The sequence below is a fragment of the Lampetra planeri genome, chromosome 32 (assembly GCF_965212315.1).
Source record: "Lampetra planeri chromosome 32, kcLamPlan1.2.h2, whole genome shotgun sequence".
Classification (NCBI taxonomy): domain Eukaryota; kingdom Metazoa; phylum Chordata; class Hyperoartia; order Petromyzontiformes; family Petromyzontidae; genus Lampetra; species Lampetra planeri.
Window position 1 is genome coordinate 7,505,177 of NC_136138.1, and position 16,217 is coordinate 7,521,393.

At 55.3% G+C, this 16,217-nt stretch overlaps 1 protein-coding gene across 13 annotated transcripts in view; it reads right to left on the reverse strand.

Annotated features, from left to right (window-relative positions):
• Positions 1–16,217, reverse strand: part of LOC144729388 (uncharacterized) — a 133,297-nt gene that overhangs the window by 19,082 nt on the left and 97,998 nt on the right. For 10 of the 13 annotated variants that reach the window (XM_078609643.1, XM_078609642.1, XM_078609633.1 and 7 more), the window contains 8 exons: positions 13,048–14,367; positions 12,354–12,424; positions 9,014–9,188; positions 7,013–7,129; positions 6,162–6,365; positions 4,364–4,424; positions 4,062–4,184; positions 566–2,907 (listed from right to left, as the gene is read on the reverse strand). In XM_078609643.1, coding sequence (XP_078465769.1) covers positions 566–2,907; positions 4,062–4,184; positions 4,364–4,424; positions 6,162–6,365; positions 7,013–7,129; positions 9,014–9,188; positions 12,354–12,424; positions 13,048–14,367 — 4,413 coding nt within the window. The remainder of the gene's footprint in view (positions 1–565; positions 2,908–4,061; positions 4,185–4,363; positions 4,425–6,161; positions 6,366–7,012; positions 7,130–9,013; positions 9,189–12,353; positions 12,425–13,047; positions 14,368–16,217) is intronic. The other 3 variants (XM_078609645.1, XM_078609644.1, XM_078609639.1) reach the window with 3 other exon arrangements.

The window sequence follows — 16,217 nt, forward strand, 5'->3', positions numbered from 1 at the left end:
GGGGGGGAGGAAAGCCAGCAGCCATGAACGCGCGCACACACAGCGGCGGTTTAGTTTTAGCGGCGCCACCCATGACGGCAGGCCCCGCAACGGCGCACGCGACGGTGCGGGGGACACACGCCGCCCGTGCTGCCGGGTGGCTTCGGGCGAGCCCCACGCGGTCGGTGAGACCGAGCCCCCCGCGGTTCTGTGCGGTGAAAATCCCCTGGCGCGGTGCGACGTGAGCTCCTCAGCGAGTTCAACCAGTTACACGCACGCCGAGAAAGCCGCGGCGTTTACGGTCGCCCCGGCCGCAACTCGGCGGGCGAGCCGCGAACTGCCGCGACACCCCAACACGAGCGTGCTGTGGACGAGAGCGGGCTGCGCGAACGTGCAAAGCGAGCGAAGAATGAAACGCTAAGTAGACCGATCACGGGATGAACAAACGGGCTTTTGTTTTTTGCCCGCAAATGTCACAACGGCGTGCAGGTTTAGGAGCGCAATCTTAAACGCAATTAGCCCGCGCCGAATCGTTAAACTACGAACGCACACGTAGCCCCAGCGAAAGGGTGCGGCGCGCACTTACGGGCAGCCAGGTTGGAGGCAAGGGTTTCGGCGGGGTGGTGCCGCTGCTGCTGCTGCTGCTGGTGGCGGTGCCGCCACCGCCCACGAACGCACTGGCCATCTGCGCTGGCGCCGCCCCCCCCGCCGCCACGCCCTGCGAGGGCAGAGCCGGCGCCACCGCCCCGGGTGTGGTCGTGGGCAGCGCGACGCTCTGGCTCGCCACTCCCGCCGCCGCCGCCACCGCCGCAGCCGGGTACAGCGCCAGGCTCGTCGGGTGGGAGACAGCGGGACCGGCTTGCGCGGGCGCGTAGCCCTGCACCGACTTGCTCGGGGACAGCACGTGCGCTGGGTCCGCGGGCGCGCCGACGCCCGTTACGCCCGCCGCTGGCGCCTGCTCTTTCAACAGCGTCCCCGCCGGCGCCGCCGCTGCCGCTGCCATCGCCGCGGTGGCGTCTCCCGCCGCCGGCGAAGTGGAGCTGGCGTCGTGGAAAAGGCTGCGCAGCTTCTCCGACAGCGCCTTGAGGTCCTCGGCGCCGGTTAGCCGGTGCGTCACCTCCGTGTCGGACTCGTGCGAGTGAGGGAGCGTGCCCTGCGGAGTTGGCAGCCCGGCCGTGGAGCCGGCCGTGGGCGGCGCTGGCTGCGTTGGCGCCGCGGCCGTTGGAGTCGGGACGGCGGCGCCTGTGGGGGCGACCTGGGGAGATTGTCCCGCTGGCATGGGGACGGGCGCTTGGGCCTGCGTGCCGACCGGGGCAACCGTCTGCTGCTGCTGCTGTGGCAGCTGTTGCTGCTGCTGCTGTTGTGGCAGCTGCTGCTGCTGTGGTAGCTGTTGCTGCTGCTGCTGTGGTAGCTGTTGCTGCTGCTGCTGTGGTAGCTGTTGCTGCTGCTGTGGTAGCTGTTGCTGCTGCTGTGGTAGCTGTTGCTGCTGCTGTGGCAGCTGCTGCTGCTGTGGCAGCTGTTGCTGCTGTGATAGCTGTTGCTGCTGCTGCGATAGCTGTTGCTGCTGCTGCTGTGGTAGCTGTTGCTGCTGCTGCTGAGGCAGCTGTTGCTGCTGCTGCTGCTGAGGCAGCTGTTGCTGCTGCTGCTGCTGAGGCAGCTGTTGCTGCTGTTGCTGTGGCAGCTGTTGTTGCTGCTGCTGACCGAGCGACACCTGTACATTAGCGGCGATGGAAGTTGGCGGTAAGGGCTGCTGTTGCTGCTGCTGTTGCGGTTGAAAGGGCTGCATGGAAGGAAGGCCCGCCGTTGGTTGCGCGTTGGCGGGCTGCTGCAGAGACACGGCCGGGGCGGTGGGCATCGGCAGGGTGGGCTGCACTGCGGGAAGAGGCTGCTGTTGCTGCACCACCTCTGGCTGGGCACCGGCATAAGCCTGGGGCAACTGCTCGTATGGGATGGCCGTGCCGGTTACGGGTGCTTGTGCGGGCACGGGCGCGGGAGCGGAAACCGTTACGGGTGCGGCCTGCGCCTGAAGGGCTTCGTTGTTGACCGTCGGTTCAGGGTGCGGCATCACTGTAGGAGGCGTGGTGGTGCCGAAGTTGCCCAGCTGCGCGTCCGGAATGACCGCCGGCTGCGAAACAACGACCTGGGCGACGGTAGTCGCCGCCGCCGACGACGGGTCGAGTGGCGCGACCGGAAAATCTGGCACGAGCGGAGGCGGCGTCGCCTCGGCGGGAACGGCGACCGGGTCAGGGAGGTAAGCGGCTTCCGCGGGCGGCACCGTGATCGGCGGGGCAGCGACGGTCGTCGGTGCGGGCAGAGGGACCGGGAGAGCCGTGGATTCCGTGGACGCGGGGACGACGACGACGGCAGCGGGGGGAGCGATCGCAGCTGCGGCCGGCGGAAAGGAAACGCCCGGAACGGGCAACGGGGCGACCGTAACGGGGCCGGCGATAGCGTGGAACATCACGGTGGACGTCGGCAGCGGGGCCGTGGACAACGGCGGAGGAACGTCGAGGCCGCCCGGCGGCGCGAGAGCGGCCGTGAGCGCAGCCGTCGGCAGAGGCACGCCAGGAGCCGGGGCGAGAATCGGCAGAAGCGGCACCGGCGGAACGACCGACGGCTCCGATGACGAAACGACAACCGGCGAACGCGACAGATCCGGCCACGGTTCCGGGGCAGCGGGCACGGGGGTAGTGACGGGCATGGTCTCTGGCACGCCCAGGCCGCCGGCAGTGGCGGCACTGCCCGGCACGTCCGGTGGTGCGGAGGGGAGGGGCGGTGCGGGCTGCACGTAGGAGGGCGGCGCTGTGCTGATGCCGTCGCGGATCTCGGACAGGCTCTGCGACATCTGGCGCATGTTGTCGAACGCCAGCTTGAGGTCGATGGCCGAGGTGGAGTAGGAGAGGCCGCTGCACTGCTCCGAGTCCACGTCTGTCGCGGCGCGGACAAACGCACGCCAAAGGAAGGACGTCAACATCAGGGAGACTCCCTCGAAAGCCGTTGCCATCTCTCATCTCAAATGAAGACTCAAGTGGCAACTTCCTTCTACAGCAGTGGTTATCTCAACCTTTTTAGGCTACGACTGTACCCCACCCCCCCCCTTGTAAAATGTTGACGCAACATGGTTCTGAGAAATAAACGTATGAATAACGAACATCAATATTTTAACCAATTGTTCATGTTGTAAGTTATCATAACTAGCGAGTGCAACTGCATGCTCTGTACGCGTGACGTAATGTGTTCGGGCTCGCTGGTTACTCTTGGAAACCGCGTTGTTTACAATCAATGAATTTAGAAAGGAATTCCATATCGTTCTAGGTTACCATGTGGATTCTAATTTCTCGTAGTTATTCTATATTGGCAGATTCATACATGATTATTCACCAATAACTCTCATTTTCGATGTAATTTAACGTATTTACAAATCACCTACACGTACCCCCTGAGACCATTGCCACGTACCTCCCAGGGGTCCACGCACCCCCGGTTCAGAACCACTGCTCCACAGTGAGTAGCCAAAAGATCGCGAGTGGATAAAACGTGTGTCCTGCATTTAACGGGGTGAACGGAATCGTGTAATCTTTATTCAGACTGCAGGAATACCATGAGCCTATGAAGCTCTTTTATGCCCAGTAGGACATGCGGGCAGTGAAATTACCAAAACTCGCAAGAATGTCAATTTCAAGTCCTTCTGCAGCGTAATTTACAAACCTTCAAACTTTTAAATCTATAAATTGAGAAAACTATTTCGTGGCTAACCATCGAGCAAAGACGGTGGTCACTGCACCGCGCCTTTTTAGATGCACTTCTGCGGCCGTCTGGAACGCTCTTCCTTCTGATATTAGCCACTGGGAGCTATGCACTTTTAAATGATCACGATTTAACACTCCTTTAAAACTGCTCTTTGTGTTTGTAGTTTGCTGCCCTTACCCCGCACCTCCGATTAACACGCTTGGCTACGTACGGTGCGCGCAAGTTCCACAGACGTACAAACATGCCGGATAGCACCTGGGCATTCACCCTCGGCGCACGTATGACGATTTATGGCGTGAGGGCGAGGGGGCAGCTCGGCCTCCTCTCTCTACCTTGCGATGGCGGTGACGCGCCCTTGTCCAGGGGCTCCGTGTCCACCACGGGGCTCACGAAGAAGCGCATCCTGCCAGACTGCACCATCGTGACGGCCGGTGGAGCACCGTCCGACTCCGGACCTGGGACGGAGAAAGAGAGAGAGAGAGAAAAAACAAATCATCGTTGTGTACGTTAGTAGCCTGGAGCTCTCTGTGTTCGGATAAATGCTGGAACTATTGATGGCGAGTGCTAACTCTGGAGTGCTAACTCCGGAACTGTGATGAGCGCCAACACGCGGCTGTGTCCAAGCGGCACTCACTGCTCGTCGGGGTGGCAGAGGAGTTCGTATCCTGCTGCTCGTTAGACTGCACCGTCGGCCCCTGCGGGACACAAAGCAACGGCACGCGTTAACCCACCCACTCATTCACGTATTCGCTCTTTTCTTCACCAAATTCATTCTTTCATTTTCGCATCACAAGGGGTGTAACAAATTACCCTCCTCCGACCCATGTTCCCACTGGCGATTCCAGGAGTAATAGCGATTCCAGGTCGCGATTAGATATGCTTAAAAATAAAAAAAAACTGATTTTGTTCTTATGATTTTACCATCTAATTTGTACCATTGGAACCTCCTTTTCCAGGAGCAAAATATGATAATTGTTTTTTTTACCCTTATATCTGGCAACAAAACTGACACCTTTTTTTTACAAGGAGTCATGTTTGCATTGACCACAATACCTGCGGTCGGAATGCAAACAAAAAACACAACTCTGATAATTTACGCACTGTCCTTGAAATTGATTGGTCCACACCCGAGACAGCTTTTCTTAGAGCCTAGTCTCACATGGTCTTGGACCAGATGACGCCAATTATCTAATTTGTACTGTTGCTTTTTTCCCCCTCTACTAGCTGCACGTTTGTTCGCTCCATTATATCTCGAATGTACGAGCGTAGCGTTTTTCACAGCTTCTTCTTTGTGGCACAGTTCCCCCACTCGTGTCGGGGGCGGGGGGTGGTGCCGCCTTGCCGGTCCCCCCCCCCCTTTCTCCACCACATCCATGTCCTGTGTCACCTCCACATCCACTCCGTAGTCCTTCACACCCAAGTTGACACCCTTTGAACCACACCTCTGTCTAGGCCTGCCCACGACTCCCTCGCCTGGTGCCTTTCATCATCCTCCTACCGATGTGGAGTGTCTCTCTTTTCACGACACATCCTAGCCATGCGAGTTTACTTTTCTTTCATATTCTTGGTTCTTTCGGTAAAGTCACGTAGAAGGGAAATAATAAAATAATAAAAATATAAAACAATAAAAATTATCACGACGTTTCGACTGCAACACAAGCAATCATCATCAGGTGTGAAATCTACAGCAAGAAAATATTCTTGCTGTGGATTTCACATCTGATGATGAACGTCGTGAGAATTTAATTGTTTTGTATTTTTATTATTTTATTATTTCCCTTCTACGTGACTTTACCGAAAGAACCAAGAATATGAATCCCTGCAGTCATGAAAGCTTTAAATCAAAATGTAACTTTTCTTTCATTTTGTCTGAAACGAGCACCCCAACCACTCCTGCGTTCTTGCCCATCTCTTCATTTCTGACACAGTCCAGCCTTGCGATTCACCTCCGATTATCTCGGTGGGCTACGTACGGTGCAAAAGAAGTTAAACATACATCTATCTTGGCATCCTCATTCCTGACAGGCACAGTATCTGCTTCTACTTGGATTGTCCACTGCCAATATTCAGACGTGACCCTAGCCATTCGAATTTACATTCCCACGCACATCCGATTGGCACGGTTCGCTACGTACGGTGCGAAAGAAGTTCAACATACGTAACATACGTATGACCTTCTTTCAGCACATCATTTACTTGCAAATTTGCATCGGTCTACAATCGTCGTCCCCCCCTACAAAACGCACGCACGAATCGATTCGAAATCGATTCATTTGCGCACCATTCAATGCCCGTCTGCAGCCATCCAACGATCTCAGGGCACGCTGCTCGCGGCAGGAGAAGGGGGGTCCGCGCGCGGGGCTCAGGTGGCGCGCGGGGCGGCGCGGCGGAGTGGGGGGCGGGGGGAGCGAGTGAGAAAGGCGTTGCGACACCTGCACGGAGCCAGCGGCGCCATCAGAAGCGGCGGCGATGGCGCCAGCGGCTCGCAATGCGTCGTCTCGGGCCGTTACCCCGGCGTCTTCGGGGCCCATTTCCTCTCCCTCCTCGCTCAGCAGCTCCTCCGCCTTGTCGCACACGTCGCGCATCTGCTCCACGAACGTGCGCTGCTCCGACACCAGGATGAAGTCGTTCTCCACCTGACGACAGAGGACATTCAATTTAAATGCGTTCACGATTCGTCACCCACGTTTTTGCCCGCCGCTTTGGTTTCCCTTTTTTTTTCGTCTTTCATTCAGCGGCCGCTTGTAATGTTTGCTCACAGCTCCCCGAAGAAGTTGCCCGCTGTAGCGGCTGGCGAAAGCCTGAGAGGAGAAACCCAGAAGAGAGCCGCGGTGGCGAGATGTTAACTACCTCGCATGGTATACAGGAGGTCGTAGGTTCGATCCCGACCCTGACGCCTGTATAGTTTACGTTCGCATGTTCTTTTTCCGCGTGGTCACGTGGATTTTTCTCCGGGTCCTCCTGTTTTTTCCCTCCACATTTAGAATCAACATCACGCATTTAGATTTAATTGGCTGCTGTAAATTTCCACACGATAATCCGCCTCTCGTAAAACTATCATTTGTGATAGCTCAGATCAAATTAATTACTCAGCTGCTGCTCCTCACTCGTCGAGGGCTCAGCGCGACTCCGTTCTCACGTGATCACCAACGGCGGAAATTTTTTCCCAACGTTCCACTCCCTCCGCTTGCCACGCACGCACGCATCCGCGCACGCACGCATCCGCGCACGCACGCATCCGCGCACGCACGCACCCGCGCACGCACGCACGCACGAGACTCACCATGTACTTGGCGATGTCCTCGGGGTTGTCTGCGTCCAGGCAGAATTTGAAGGTGACCTTCTTCTTGTTGTGCGTCTCCAGCTGACACTCCACCTCCTTGTCCCCTCGCCTGGACACCTGCCAGTCACACACGGCGCCCACCAAAAAAACCAGCAACAAACAACCACCACACTGTGAAGTGGAATTCGTCGTCATGCACCGTGACCTTATATCAACGTCCAAATCAATTTCGATTCACGTTGCAATCACACATTTGTCTAAGACGTAATACGTCTTCAGACGTGGGGGGCAGATTCATACATTCATCGCGCGTAGTCACCGAAAGTTGGGCCAAACATGTGACCTCTTGCGACAGCATTCGCACAAACTGCTCTTGGCTGCCATACACGGAGGGGGGGGGGGGGGCAACCAGCGCCATTCCTTTCAGGGTTGCAGCCCACTTTGAACGTCGGCCGCGAACCGAAGTGCGCAATTCGCTGGAGTTTGCGCATCAAGACGGGCGACGTCTCCCTCAATCGCTAGCTTATATCAAATAGACTTAATTTCGTTTTACTTTTTTACGTGCAGAGACAGACATAAGAAGGAGATGTAATGTCTTCTCGTCTGCTTTGTTACATTCTTAAAAAACGGCGGTAATGACCAATTTGTGCCATAGATGTTACTCAGACTTGCTTTGCGAGGTACTGCATTGCACGAGAGGAGTGTTATATTTTTTGCCAGAAGGTGGCAGACATTACTACGGAAAGAAATTCCAACAGTCTAAGAGCGAGCCAAGGAAAATGCACCAGCACCACCTTAACACGCAATAACAAGAATCCTACAAATGGATTCCGCTCTACCAATGGCCACCACGGCTATCTCTCTCTCTCTTACATTTTGCCCCGAGGAAGCTGCGAAAAAACAAGATAAAAATCTTAAATTCAACGCTGCAATTTTCCTGCACCAAAGTCGCTTATACGCAGGACAGAGACACTGTTTTAATGAAAGGGGGCTTGGCCGATGTAGCATCGTTGATAGGTACAGTTTGTTCCATAACGCGGCAGTTGCGTTCCTGAAGAGCACCATGTTATGAAAATATCGCGTTATAATAAATAATACACAATGGAGGGTAAAGCACAATCCGCGATAACACGTGAGGTGCGTACGCAGGCTGAACAAAGACTGAGGCGCGTGGGTAGCATCTAGAAGCATCTAGCAGCATCCCAGTGCCTTGTGTGATGCTACGCCGAGGCAGCCGTACAACCGCTTATTGCTACTCACGCGACGTCGTTCCGTACACTCAATCGCGTTATATCCAATTTGCGTGATGAAAACAAGACGCGTTATAGGAGAACAGATGGTAATCTGACTCTTCTGAAGAGACAATGTATGTCTAAACTGGCCCAGGGCCAGGGTTTGCTTGTAGTGAAGGCCTTGGGGCACTTCCCAACAGTCCGTGGGGACAATGGGTTGTGTAAAAACCTTTACTTTGATTTATGATGTGGAGAGAGAGGGCTATCGGATAGAGGAGGAGAGTTGGATGATGATGCCGAACAACACGCGGTGGTGACGTACCTATGGGACCCATTTTTGCCGTTATCAAAATTATGAAAAAATGTATAGGCTTTACCCTTTCCGGCAAAAATTCAGGAGGTGTTGAGATGCATCCTGTAGATAAAACTGCTTGACACGAGCTATTGATACCTTGCCTTTGCGCCGTTCGCCATTTAGCATTGTCCTCCGGTCTAACACCGGTGGCAGAGATAAGGCCATCAAAGGAGGCCCCGTCTGGTGTAGGCCAATCCGTTTCAAAGACGATGCGAAAATTGCGACCAAAGCACGGTCGCGTTTGCACGTTGAACCACAAGCATGATGTGCGCGGTTCACGCAGACTTGCGCCCTTGCAACAACAGGCGTTGGAACACACCTTAAAAACCACCTCCCGTTACTATTGCCCGGGGAGAGGCCAATAGTCGCAATTCCTATCTTGTCGTTGCACTCATCGACGCGTGTCGTACGTACGTTGAGGATCTGCAGCTTGGGCCTGCCCTTCTCGTGGCGCGAGTTGCTGCGCACGTTCTTGCGCGACTGACGCTGCGTGGGCCGCCCCTTGTGGCCCCGCGCCGTCGCCGTCGTGGTGGCCGCGCCCTCGTTGCCGTCGCTCATCTCCTTGCCCGACTGCGGGTCCGACAGAGTGCTGCCGATGTCACCGGCGCAGCGTCGGAGGGATGGGGAGGGATTGAGAGGGATGAGGAGGGATGGGGAGAGATTGAGAGGGATGGAGAGGGAAGGAACGCAAGGCAGGAGGGCGTACGTTCACGTGAATTTAAGCAAATCGTTTCTGGCAACAAAACTTTTTTTATTTTACCAGGCATGGCCCACAGCTATATAGCTTTTTTTCAGAAGCGACCTGGCCACAAATGATAGTTCAACGAAGTCGGCTTGCCGTGTACAAATGTATAGCAGCCAAACACTCTAAACGCGTGATGTTGATTCTAAATGTGGAGGGAAAAAACCGGAGGACCCGAAGAAATTATCCAGGTAACCACGGGGACAGAGACACGCAAACGCCACATATAGAGCAGGCGTCAGGGTCGGGATCGAACCCACGCCCTTCTGCGTACCAAGCGAGGTAGTTAACATCTCACCACCATAGCGCCCTAACTAATGCAAATTTTGTTGCCCCCTATCTGGAAAAATCTGACCGGTGCTCACTTTTAATATGCAACTTGGATGTCAACTTCCAATCAGATCACCCAGAGAGAGAGATCACATGACCAAGTTGTGTGTTCTGTTGACCAGTGTTTCTCAATTTCTAGTCCTCGGGGCTCCACACGACACAGCTTTATGGAGGATTACCAACCATCGCATGCATGCGGTGTGCTGTGGCTTAATTTGCTTACGCATACAAAAAATGACAGGAATAAACTGATGGTCACAAATACGTGGTGAGCGGGGAGGTTACGAGGAATGGAGTTGAGACACGTCCGAGACAAATTCTGTCTTCATCGGCCAGACAGAACTGCCAAAATGCCATTGCCATACCAAGCCGTCAAGAGTTTCACAAAGTAAATGCATTGCTGGTGACAAGCGCACAAGCAATGATGATTGCGGTAAAACTGCCCTTACTTTCATCAATGCCTTGAGGAGAAGGCAACCCACATTGCCAGAATGCCCAACACCAAATAGTTAATGTCATCAAACTGACCTCGTACGTAATATTTTTGGACAAATTAATTTGCTAATTGGCCGAGTCGACCCATTGGAGCGGGGGATGGAGGGGGGCAGGATGGGATCAGATGTCACTCACAGTCGCACGGATCGAAAGCGAAGCTCGGGTTGCCAAATTCACGGCTAGGGCGCTTGAGCCACCGTGCTGCCGCTCCCCCTCCCCCCCCACGTGCACACAAAGACAAAGATCTCCCGTATAGCCTTAACATAATCTTGGGGCAAGTGCTGTTAGCGAGCACCTTATGAAATGCCGGCACGGCACACGAGGAGGTGGGTGGCCAGCACCACGCCCGGCCGCCTTTGTCTCCCCAGTACTCATGTTTTACACACCGGTACTCATGTGAGGCTGAGTCGACCTAGGGGAGGCCCAGGACCGGTTCAGATAATCGTCACTGGTGTTAGCCTTGAGCGGGAATTTTACTTGGGTCACCAGGTTCATAGATAACCGCTACACTACCGCTCTCCACACACGCGCGCAAACACACACGCACAGGATTCATTCTCATTCGAAGATCAAATGTTCCCGCTGTGTCTGAAAGCGACACCGCATGGCAGCGGCATGTGGCAGCAGTCCTGAAATGACCCACGTGCTCCCACATCCAGGGATAAAAATCTTGCCAGGATTACGAGCGACGCGGGCAATTGACACCCCCCCCCCCCCCAATGTCACCAGTCAAGTCACTCGCTCACTTAAGGTCAGTCAGTCGCCTCCTCCTCCTCATCACTCTCCTATTGTTACTGCCATGGTGACTGTTCCTATGAATCTCACTCACCGATTCATCCACCCATGATGACTTGGTCTACCAGGCTTACCACTTTTGTCTCATCCACGCTGTGTTCAACCACCACCGCACTTGCACGTCGCAACTACACATACACTCACCCACTCGTTCACCACGTCACATGCACGTCGCAACTACACATACACTCACCCACTCGTTCACCACGTCACAACTACACATACACTCACACACTCGTTCACCACGTCACAACTACACATACACTCACACACTCGTTTACCACGTCACATGCACGTCACAACTACACATACACTCACCCACTCGTTCACCACGTCACAACTACACATACACTCACCCACTCGTTTACCACGTCACAACTACACATACACTCACCCACTCGTTCACCACGTCACAACTACACATACACTCACCCACTCGTTCACCACGTCACAACTACACATACACTCACCCACTCGTTTACCACGTCACATGCACGTCACAACTACACATACACTCACCCACTCGTTCACCACGTCACAACTACACATACACTCACACACTCGTTCACCACGTCACAACTACACATACACTCACCCACTCGTTCACTACGTCACATGCACGTCACAACTACACATACACTCACACACTCGTTCACCACGTCACAACCACACATACACTCACCCACTCGTTCACCACGTCACAACTACACATACACCCACCCACAAGTTCACAACACCTCTCTCTCTCTCCGCTTCTTCCCACAAACTGCTCGCCTTTGTAACTCCTTTCCAATCGTCCATTTTTCCCCAAAGTTCTTATAACCTTCTCAGATACATTACAACTTTAACAGCGCTCTTGTTTGTCGGTGGCCAACTGGGACCTTGGGCCTACGCGCTTGGCAACCGTGATGCAAAGTAAAACGAGCGCAGCCTTTCGAGCGGTTCGCACTGCTGGCAACATCTCTGCGGGTTGCTCAATTACCCGAAACCACTTTGGCTAATGGGCGGCAGTAACACCGCTTTAATATTATTTTTCGCGACAAATTAACCGAGCTTGGCAAGGCCGCCGGTGTCGGCGAGAGCGCAACAAAGCACGCGGTGGACGGGCGGCACCATGCGCACGTGCGTGCCGCCGAATGCCTGCAGCCTCCCCCCCCCCCATGCCCTCCTCCTTTTCGCACAGCAGCCTGGCAGCGGTTGCGCCAAACTCGAATTATTTTTCAAAAAGGAATTTCAAGGCTGTCTGGCAGACAGGGGAGAGGGCAGCAATGCATTCCTGGGTTCCGAGCGGTGGCCGCTGTGTGACACCCTGAAAAAAAGGGCTCGCTTTCTTTCATTTCATTCCGCTCGGGTAAAAAAAAAAACCCGTCACTTTTCACGAAGGCGTCTTACCCCTCCACCGACGAGAACATGTACGGAGTCTGATGGGCGACGTAGTCGGCATGTGTGTTCGCGCCAACGTACTGCGAAGAAAGCGTCCATTCAAGCGTTAAACACATCGGGGCGAGGTGCGCCGACTAGGCGCGTATGTAGCAGAAGTAACCGCACGCACGGTTCAAACCACCGCGTGACATCAAAGGCGCCCCCATCCGATGGACGTTGTTTTTGACCCCTTATGTAGAGGGTGGAGGTTAAGCCTCCCAATGTTGTTATCGAAGCATGGACCACGATTGGGTTTGATTGCTCTGCAATGTGCAATAGGAAGGGGGGAGTGGTGGCACAGTGATTAGGCCATTGTGCGATGAAACCGAGTTTAGTTTCTGGCCACGATTTATATCAGTGGCGAATGATATCCAAACTCTTCCCGTTCCCTCCGTTCACCGACACGGTGAAAGTGTAAGGCCAATCTACCCCCCACGACCATCACGGCCTCAAGAGTAGATTGAGCTGTGCATTATCCATCATTCACGGAGAACTCCCGTTGTCGCCCAACGCAAGCAACAAATCCGCGGCGTTTAACACGGCCATCTGCGGTGCCATTTGAAAAGTGCAGATAAAAAAACTTCAGCTTTACAATCGAGTCATCATCATCATCAGCACCACAACAATGACGACGACCACAGAGACAAACCCAGCTTCCACGTACCTCCAGCGACCCCTGATTGACCAACTGCGATTGAGCCTGGGCCATCACCGTCGTGGTGAACGAGGCCTGCGGCTGAGCCGGCACCGCCATCCGCTCGGTGCCGGGAGGCGGCACGGTGGAGGTGGCGACGACGGCAGCCGCGTTGGTGGCAGCGGCGGCGGCGTTGGCCGCGTGAACGGCGCCGTTCGCTTGCGCCGGCTGCTGCTGAGCCGGCTGCTGAGCCACCGGTTGCTGCGGTGTTGACGCCGGTGGCGGCGGCTGCGGCTGCTGCTGCGAGAAGGGCGCTTGTGTGCCGAAGTTCTGCGGCAGCTCCTGCCGCGGCAGGGGCACGGCCTCCGGGATGTGGCCGATGCCATTCTGCGTTGCGTGCAGTTGCTGCTGCTGTGGATGCTGTTGCTGTGATTGCTGTTGCTGCGGTTGCTGCTGCTGCAGTTGCTGCTGCTGCAGCTGCTGTGGCTGCAGTTGCGGCTGCAGTTGCTGCTGCTGCGGCTGCTGCTGCAGTTGCTGTTGCTGCGGCTGCTGCTGCAGTTGCTGTTGCTGCAGCTGCTGCGGCTGCAGTTGCTGCTGCTGCTGCGGCTGCAGTTGCTGCTGCTGCTGTGGCTGCAGTTGCTGCTGCACATACACACCTGGCTGCGTTAGTGGTTGCTGCTGCTGCGTCATCGCCTGCTGGACGGCGGCCGAGGGTGGCTGAGGCTGCTGTGATTGCACCGACATGGGGGACATCGCATTAAACCCAGACGGGATCTGCGGCACAGGCATCTGCATCTGCACGGCAGGTGCTAGCGGCTGCTGCTGCTGCTGCTGCTGCGACGAATATTGCGCTGGTGCTTGCTGCACTGTGGTGGTATACGACAGCTGGCCCGGCGCGACGGAATACAGCTGTCCTACTGGCGGTGCTGCCGGTGCTGTGTGTTGCTGCTGCTGCGGCTGCTGCTGCGGCTGCTGCTGCTGCACACCAGCCTGGTAAAACGTGGCGCCGGGCAAGGTCATCGTGTTTGGCTGCAGCGGAGCTTGCGTCGCTGCCGCGTATTCCGCCTGCAAGGCAAGCGGTGGCACAGAGGTGTTTAGGCCGGGTTCTGCAACCAGGCGCGGGAAGGTCTGCATCGGCGGACAGGGCAGCGAAGGCAAAGCGGCGGCGGCGGCAGCGGCGGCGTAGGGCTGGCCGACGGCTCCTGCTGGCGGCACGGCACCCTGAGCCATCGGCACGCCGACAAGAAGGTACGGCACGCCGAGCGCATCGACGGCGCCTTGCAAGACGCCGGCGGTTGCGGGCGTCGCGGGCAGAGCATCGCCAGCGCAGGGGGCAATCGGCGCAGGGAGCTGGGGGGTGGGGGGAGCCACAAAGGGAAGATTCGGTAGCGGAAGAGAGTGGGCGGGGGCGCAGAGAATGGAGCTCAAGTGAGCAAGTGGAGAGCGAACGGCAAATTCGTGCGAAGAAAAGCAATGCATTATTTATTTGAGTTAAATTTGTTAGTAAGTTGTTCAAGCATGAAGGTGTAAAGGAGTTATAATCAAGACCGCCGGTTCCGCCCACCGCTGCCTTTGCCTGCCCCCCAAAAGCACGAGAAAGGTTACAGAGGCCACAAAACAGGGAGAACGCATGTCCACGAGCGTACGTCAATGCAGTGTCTGTAAGCCAATCGTTTCCTGCTGGAAATTTGCGTGTTTTGTCATCGGTAACGTGGTAACAACGTCCCCTACGCACGCATTAAAAATAATTCTCCCGCACTGAATCCATGCGGAAGGGGACGCTTCCCATGGGTGTAAAATAAATCGAGAGAGCCTTTTTACTCCACTGCATCATCAGAAACGGCTGACGCTCTGGGCTTAAGACGCACAACCCCGCGAGCGAGAACCACCCATTCGCCCGCGGACGCTGGGGCTGCAGTAGCCGCCGTCCACTGCAAGCGTGCACACGTACGGCCCTTTTTGTTCACCCACTGCTGGAAGAGGGCCTTCCTTACGCCACGCGGGAGTCGCGGGCGTTACCCTGACGATACTTCGATGCCACGCTGGTCGGCGCGCGTTGGTAAGGACATGATGGGGGGGGAGGAGGAGGGGGGGGCATAGATTTGCAGCACAGCAGCAGTGGATTTTGCTGCACCGCGCCTTTTGCCGGCGACAGCGTGCCACAGTCCCGCTGACGCCGAGGACATCCTGCTCGTGCACGGTCACAGGGGTCGGGCAACCTGCGGCTGCCGGAGCCGCATGCGGCTCTTTAAGGACCGTCTTTCTTGGTTCTTTCGGTAAAGTCACGTAGAAGGAAAATAATGAAATAATAAAAATAAAACATAATAAAATTATTCTCACGACGCTTCGGCCACAACGCAAGCAGCCGTCTTCAGGTGGAGAACAGGTGTGTCAAGTAGACCGCTTCGTGACGTTATTTATGAAGGACGGCCGTCTCGTATTCACGTGCATTGGCGGCTCTTGAAAAAGTTTTTTTTTTATCGCGTTCAAGAAAAATGGCACTTCTTGCTATTTTGGTTACCCATCATCATGTGCGTGGCGGTCGCACGTCCAAGCGACATCAAGGCTCAACTCTGCTTAGCTTCCGAGAATTGACGAGACCAGTCGCATTCTGGGCCATTTGGTCGTAGGCTCATTAAGAAGACTTAACGTAAGTAATGATTCTCCGCCACCAGAGAGTCTATAAATTATACCGATCTTGTGGTCGTGATAAAATTACAGAATACGTTTTTTTTTTTTGCCGAGCTTGTTACCGTCTCATGTGTATTGGTTCGCTCACCGGGGCGTGCATCGTTTATCACCATCATCATCATCATTTATATATGATAGAGCGCCCTTCACGGCAAGGCACCCTCAGAACTCTCTCTTCGGTAATCATTGCGAGCCGTGATCAATCCACCGATGGGTAAAGGCCTCCCCCCCAAGCTGTCACAACCTCTCAGAGTTCTGTGTTGGAGCAATAAACATCGAGCTGATTTCACCTCTACATCTCCACAGAGGACATCCTCTTGGGTACATTTTAGCCGGCCATCATCCCTTCTCTAGGCATGCCGTAACACCCCCCCCCCCCCCAAACACCACTAACTTTTCCCAAGGGTCAAAACGGTATCTCTAACTTTCTTTGCATGCGCGCCATTGCACGCGTCATACGTACCTTTGAATGCTCGCCAACTAAGTACGTAACTGGCTGGCAAGCGGGA